Here is a 7,780-nt window from a genome sequence, read left to right as displayed (position 1 = left end):
ATAAAATTTTGACAAAATTTTGTATACAAATAAAAATTTTACAAAATTTTTTATACAAGTAAACAATTTTAGAAAATTTTCTATACAAACAAAATTTTTACAAAATTTTCTATACAAATAAAATTTTGACAATTTTCTACAGAATAAAATTTTGACAATTTTCTATAAAAATAAAATTTTGACAAAATTGTCTATAGAAATAAAATTTTGGCAAAATTGTCTATAGAAATAAAATTTTGACAAAATTGTCTATATAATTAAAATTTTGACAAAATTTTCTATAGAAATAAAATTTTGACAAAAAGTACAAATAAAATGTTTACAAAATTTTCTATACAAATAAAATTTTGACAAAATACAGACAATTTTCTATAGAAATAAAAGTTTGACAAAATTGTCTATAGAATTAAAATGTTTACAAAATTTTCTATAGAAATAAAATTTTGACAAAATTTTCTATAGAAATAAAATTTTGACAAAATTTTCTATAGAAATAAAATTTTGCCAAAATTTTCTATAGAAATAAAATTTTGACAAAATTTTCTATAGAAATAAAATTTTGACAAAATTTTCTATAGAAATAAAATTTTGACAAAAAAAAAGTACAAAAATAAAATTTTTACAAAATTTTCTATACAAATAAAATTTTGACAAAATACAGATAAATTTTTACAAAATTTTCTATATAAATAAAATTTTGCCATATACTAACAGCGTGTACCAAATTTCAACAGTATCGGATGCAGCTTGCTCCTCCTAAATTCAGTTTCATTAATTCTAAATAAACAAGTAAGGAAAGTGTAAAGTCTGGCGGGGCCGACTATATTATACCCTGCACCACTTTGTAGATCTAAATTTTCGTTACCATATCACATTTGCCAAATGTGTTGGGGGCTATATATAAAGGTTTGTCCCAAATACATACATTTAAATGTCACTCGATCTGGACGGAATTTGATAGACTTCAACAAAATCTATAGACTCAAAATTTAAGTCGGTTTAAGTGGAACACAATGTTAGGAAAAAACAAGTAAGGAAAGTCTAAAGTCGGGCGGGGCCGACTATATTATACCCTGCACCACTTTGTAGATCTAAATTTTCGATACCATATCACATCCGTCAAATGTGTTGGGTGCTATATATAAAGGCTTGTCCCAAATACATACATTTAAATATCACTCGATGTGGACAGAATTTGATAGACTTTTACAAAATCTATAGACTCAAAATTTAAGTTGGCTAATGCACTAGAGTGGAACACAATTTTAGTAAAAAATATGGGAAACATTTAAATCTGAAGCAATTTTAAGGAAACTTTTCGACTAAGCAGTGGCGATTTTACAAGGAATATGTTGGTATTTCGACCATTTTTGTCGAAATCAGAAAAACGTACATATGGGAACTATATCTAAATCTGAACCGATTTCAACCAAATTTGACACGCAAAGCTACAATGCTTATCCTACTCCCTGTGCAAAATTTCAACTAAATCGGACAAAAAATTGGCCTCTGTGGTCATATGAGTGTAAATCGGGCGAAAGCTATATATGGTAGATATATCTAAATCTGAACCGATTTCAACCAAATTTGGCACGCATAGCTACAATGCTAATTCTACTCTCTGTGCAAAAATTTCAATTAAATCGGAGTAAATGATTGGCCACTGTGGTCATATGAGTGTAAATCGGGCGAACGATATATATGGGAGCTATATCTAAATCTGAACCGATTTCAATAAAATTTGGCACACTGGACTATAGTACTAATTGTTCTTCTTGTGCAACATTTTAAGCAAATTAGGGTAAAACTCTGGCTTCTGGGGCCACATAAGTCCATATCGAGCGAAATATACACATGGGAGCTATATCTAAATCTAAACCGATTTCTTCCAAAATCAATAGGGTTCTATTCTGAGCCAAAATACATACTTGTGCCAAATTTGAAGTCGATTGGACCAAAACTGCGACCTAGACTTTGGTTACAAAAATGTGCTCACGGACAGACGGACATGGCTATATCGACTCAGGAGCCCACCCTGAGCATTTTTGCCAAAGACACCATATGTCTATCTCGTCTCCTTCTGGGTGTTGCAAACATATGCACTAAATTATAATACCCTCTTCCACAGTGTGGCGCGGGGTATAATTAATAAAGACCCCGTCAAAAGCGTATAAATGAGTCGGTCTAACAGTCCGATGTGTGATATTCGCTTCTATACTAAACGCTAGTGTTGTGCGCGTGAGTGAAATTTCACTCACACTAACGCACATTCACGAAATGAATAGTATAAGACTCACGTTCATTCACGATTCACGTGACTTACGACAAATTGATGTGACTCACCGCATTTTACAACCGGGAATAAGCAAATGTAACTAAATTCATAGAATATAGTTGGACAGCTAAATTATTTTTATTTATACAGATAATAGACGTCTTCTGCATTCGATTAAGCACTAAATCTTAATTTTTTTCGTGAGCGTCATTTTGCAGAAATTTTCTTCACGCATATTCTCGAACTGATTTTATTTCTCACTCACGCTCACGCACGAACATATTTTATTAAGTCACGCATATCTCGTGCACACCTCTACTAAACGCCACCAATTCATTGCGGATCGGTTCAATAAAATAATGACGATTGAACATACATACATTAGTACAGATTTATACCCCGAAAATTTCAACGTATCAGCTACGCAATGGAAGCGTTATCTCGATAGATAAGACCGCACCGTTTATGATACGAATTGGCTTTCTACTTTATTTAAGTTTATTTTCATTAGTTGGTGATTTCAAACGGTTCGAATAAGACAAAAATTATAATCGCGGTAAAAACATTAAAAAAAAAAACTAAAAACCGAAAACTATATTCAAATACAGATCCCCAGAAGGGGAAAATTCAATTTTAGTCCTAAAAGTGTTAAGTTTTAATTTGGTGTGAAAGAAAAAAAAACTAAATTTCAAAATGCAGTCCTTCAAAGCTGATGAATTACCTGAAAATCCTCGCGAATCGGCTAATCCTTTGTCGGCTCTAATGTTTTGGTAGGTGACATAATGAACATCATCGATTTTCATATATTTTGTCGAATCATTGTGATTTGTTGTGAACAGAAAAAATAGATTAGAACTTATCAGTGAACATGTGTTTTGAAAAGGTGGAATTGTTTTTTATTGTGATTTTTTATTGTATCTTTAGCTTTACAATGCCAACATTTTTTAAGGGCCGGAAAAAGGATTTAGATGAAAGGGACCTATACAGGGCCTTGGACGAACATAAATCAGGTAATTTTGAACAAAAACAAATCTAATGTTAAACGTGAAAATACTTTAAATTTACAAAATATTAATAGGAAATTTAGTTACCAATTAATGCTTGTCATTATATGATATTAATAATTCACATTGATTATTCAAAGCCAATTACCTTATCTTAATATTTTATTTTATTATCGATAAAACTCATATTCTTTTCAGATTATTTGGGCCACAAATTGAGCCAAGCATGGGAGGAGGAAGTTTCGAATAGCTGTATCAAAAACAAAGAACCGAGTCTTATCAAGGCCACAATGAAAGTGTTTGGCTTGCGCTATATGTCACTGGGTGTATTAATGTTTCTATTTGAAATATTTCTAAGGTATGTAATTTTAAAGAATTTAATTTATAATTTTAAATAATTAATTGAATTAAAGTTTTTATATTCATGTAAATTATATAAGTTTAAAAATGTAATAAGTTTAAGATTTTGTTATAGTATTCATTTGGTTTTAGTCTTTATTTTAATTTATATCAATTTAATTAATTTATTTAGTTAAGTATATTTCATTTTATTTGATTTAATTTCCGTTTTAATTTTTTTTTATTTTAATGTAAATTTTATGTTTAGTTTTTATTTTACTTTTAGTTAAATTTAATAAGTATAAATTTTTGTTTTAGTATTAATTTTAGTCTTACTTTAGTTTTAGATTTTATTTTAATTTGTAACACTGTGGGTATTATTGCTTATAGTTGATATACTTTTTAGTAATATAATTTTGATATATTTTTTTAGTAATATAATTTTACAAAATTTTATTAAAGTTTAGATAATTGGATTTTTTTTTAGTTTTTGTACACACAAAAAAAATTTCTGATTGAATCACAAAATTAATTGATCCAATTAATTTTTTTATTGAAATGTCTTCAATCACAGAAATGATAGTATCAATTAAAAAATTTATTGAAGATCAACTAAAAAATAACTGATACAATTAAAAAATTAAATGATACTATTAATTTTTGTGATTGATTTTTGTTTCAATTAAAAAATTTGTTGAATCAATTAAATTTTTAATTGAATATTTTTATACCCTCCACCATAGGATGGGGGTATATTAATTTTGTCATTCCGTTTGTAACACATCGAAATATTGCTCTAAGACCCCATAAAGTATATATATTCTGGGTCGTGGTGAAATTCTGAGTCGATCTAAGCATATCCGTCCGTCCGTCCGTCTGTCCGGCTGTCCGTCCGTCTGTGGAAATCACGCTAACTTCCGAACGAAACTAGCTATCGACTTGAAACTTGGCACAAGTAGTTGTTATTGATGTAGGTCGGATGGTATTGAAAATGGGCCATATCGGCCCACGTTTACGTATAGCCCCCATATAAACCGATCCCCAAATTTGGCTTGCGGAGCCTTCCGGAGCAGCAAAATTCATCCGATCCGGTTGAAATTTGGTACGTGGTCTAAGTATACGGTCTCTAACAACCATGCAAAAATTGGTCCATATCGGTCCATAATTATATATAGCCCCCATATAAACCGATCCCCAGATTTGACCTCCGGAGCCTCTTGGAGGGGAAAAATTCATCCGATCCGGTTGAAATTTGGTACCTGATGTTAGTATACGGTCTCTAACAACCATGCAAAAATTGGTCCATATCGGTCCATAAATATATATAGCTCCCATATAAACCGATCCCCAGATTTGACCTCCGGAGCCTCTTGGAGGAGCAAACTTCATCATACCCCATTGAAATTTGGTACGTGGTGTTAGTATATGGTCTCTAACAACCATGCAAAAACTGGTCCATATCGGTCCATAATTATATATAGCTCCCATATAAACCGATCCCCAGATTTGACCTCCGGAGCCTCTTGGAGGGGCAAAATTCATCCGATCAGTTTGAAATTGGGTACCTGATGTTAGTATACGGTCTCTAACAAGCATGCAAAAATTGGTCCATATCGGTCCATAATTATATATAGCTCCCATATAAACCGATCCCCAGATTTGAACTCTGGAGCCTCTTGGATGAGCAAAATTCACCCGATCCAATTGAAATTTAGTGCGTGGTGTTAGTATATGGTCTCTAACGACCATGCAAAAATTGGTCCATATCGGTCCATAATTATATATAGCTCCCATATAAACCGAGCCCCAGATTTGACCTCCGGAGCCTCTTGGAGGAGCAAAAGTCATCCGATGCGGTTGAAATTTGGTACATTTCGTTAGTATATGGCCTCTAACAGCCATGTAAAAATTGTCAAATTTTATTACTATAGAAAGTTTTGTCAAAATTTCATTTCTATAGAAAGTTTTGTAAAAAGTTTATTTCTATAGCAATGTTTGTCAACATTTTAGTTCCATAGAAAATTTTGTCAAAATTTTATTTCTATAGAAAATTTTGTAAAAAATTTATTTCTGTAGAAAATTTTGTCAACATTTTATTTCTATAGACAATTTTGTCAACATTTTATTTCTATAGAACATTTTGTCAACATTTTATTTCTATAGAAAATTTTGTCAACATTTTATTTCTATAGAAAATTTTGTCAAAATTTTATTGCTATAGAAAATTTTGTCAACATTTTACTTCCATAGAAAATTTTGTCAACATTTTATTTCTATAGAAAATTTTGTCAAACTGAATTATATACGTATTTAATGGGCCTTTTTTTTTGTTTAATATATACCCCTTATGGACTAACTTACAATTTAGAAGACAGTGTTAAAAGTTTTACGATACCTTGCCATCGGCAAGTGTTATCGCAACCCAAGTAATTCGATTGTGGATGACAGCCTTTAGTAGAAGTTCCTACGCAATCCATGGTGGAGGGTACATAAGATTCGGCCTGGCCGAACTTACGGCCGTATATACTTGTTTAAAACTCAATTAAATTTTTAATTGAAAAAATTTTCGTGAAATTTTTTTCTGTGTATGTAATTTTACAGAAATTAATTTAAATGTAATTAAATAATTTTTAAGTGTTTTTAATTTTAATTTTTTATTTTTAAGTAAATTTTTTGTTTAATTTCCATTTTACTTTTAGTTAAATTTAATACATTTAAGTTTAAGGTTATATTTTAGTATTCGTTTTTTGTTTTAATTTAGTTTTAGTGTTTTATTTTATTTTATATCACTGGATGTATTAATGTTTATATTTAAAATATTTCTAAGGAATATAATTTTAGAGAATTCTATTTAAATTTACTTAATTGGATTTATTTTAGTTTTTATATGTAATTTTACACTAATTAATATCTTTTTAAATACATTTAATTTTATTTGAATTAATTTCCCTTTAATTTTATTTTAGTTAAAATTAAAAACTTGAAATATTTGTTTTTGTTTTAATATTTATTTTTGTCTTACTTTAGTTTTAGTTTTCATTTTAATTTATATCACTGGGAGTACTAATGTTTATATTTGAAATATACTATAATTGTACAGAATTTTATGTACACTTAATTTATGGGATTTATTCTAGTTAAATTTATGTAATTTTACAAAAATTAATTTAAATTTTGTTTACTTTAGTTTATTTAAGTCTATTGTTTAACTGCATTTTTTTTTAATATTTTAATTTTAATTTTTAAGTATTTTTTATTTTAATTTTAATTTTTTATTTTTAAGTAAATTTTATGTTTAATTTCCATTTTACTTTTAGTTAAATTTAATACATTTAAGTTTAAGGTTATATTTTAGTATTCGTTTTTGTTTTAATTTAGTTTTAGTGTTTTATTTTATTTTATATCACTGGATGTATTAATGTTTATATTTAAAATATTTCTAAGGAATATGATTTTAGAGAATTTTATTTAAATTTACTTAATTGGATTTATTTTAGTTTTTATATGTAATTTTACACAAATTAATATCTTTTTAAATACATTTAATTTTATTTGAATTAATTTCCCTTTAATTTTATTTTAGTTAAAATTAAAAACTTTAAATATTTGTTTTTGTTTTAATATTCATTTTTGTATTACTTTAGTTTTAGTTTTCATTTTAATTTATATCACTGGGAGTACTAATGTTTATATTTTAAATATACTATAATTGTACAGAATTTTATGTACACTTAATTTATGGGATTTATTCAAGTTAAATTTATGTAATTTTACAACAATTAATTTAAATTTCGTTACTTTAGTTTATTTAAGTCTATTGTTTAACTGCAATTAAATTTTAATTTTTTTACTCTAATTTAAATTTAATGTTTAATTTTAATAATATTACTAATTTTATGTTTAATTTTATTTTAAATTTAGAAACAAAATGCTTTTCGTAATAATTTTTTACAGTCAAATACACACACATTTTTGATCCAATCAAGAAATTAATTGATCCAATTAATTTTTTAATTGAAATGTCTTCAATCACAGTATCAGTTAAAAAATTAATTGAAGGTCAATTAAAAAATCAATTGATCAATTAAAAAATTGATTGATTTTCGTTGCAATTAAAAAAATTGTTGAATCAATTACATTTTTAATTGAATATTTTTTAAAA

General features: G+C 27.6%; 1 protein-coding gene across 1 annotated transcript in view; it reads left to right on the top strand.

The window, feature by feature from the left end:
• The first annotated feature begins 2,809 nt into the window (after nt 1-2,809).
• The window catches only part of LOC142240018 (putative multidrug resistance-associated protein lethal(2)03659), a 10,260-nt gene continuing 5,289 nt past the window's right edge, over nt 2,810-7,780 (top strand). Inside the window, exons 1-3 of the mRNA XM_075311736.1 lie at nt 2,810-3,045; nt 3,200-3,285; nt 3,478-3,637. Coding sequence (XP_075167851.1) covers nt 2,969-3,045; nt 3,200-3,285; nt 3,478-3,637 — 323 coding nt within the window. The 5' untranslated portion in view covers nt 2,810-2,968. The remainder of the gene's footprint in view (nt 3,046-3,199; nt 3,286-3,477; nt 3,638-7,780) is intronic.

This window comes from Haematobia irritans, chromosome 5 (genome assembly GCF_050003625.1).
Source record: "Haematobia irritans isolate KBUSLIRL chromosome 5, ASM5000362v1, whole genome shotgun sequence".
In the NCBI taxonomy this organism is placed as follows: Eukaryota; Metazoa; Arthropoda; class Insecta; order Diptera; family Muscidae; genus Haematobia; species Haematobia irritans.
The sequence above is the reverse complement of the archived record's forward strand: the minus strand, read 5'-3'. Positions and strand labels throughout refer to the sequence as shown.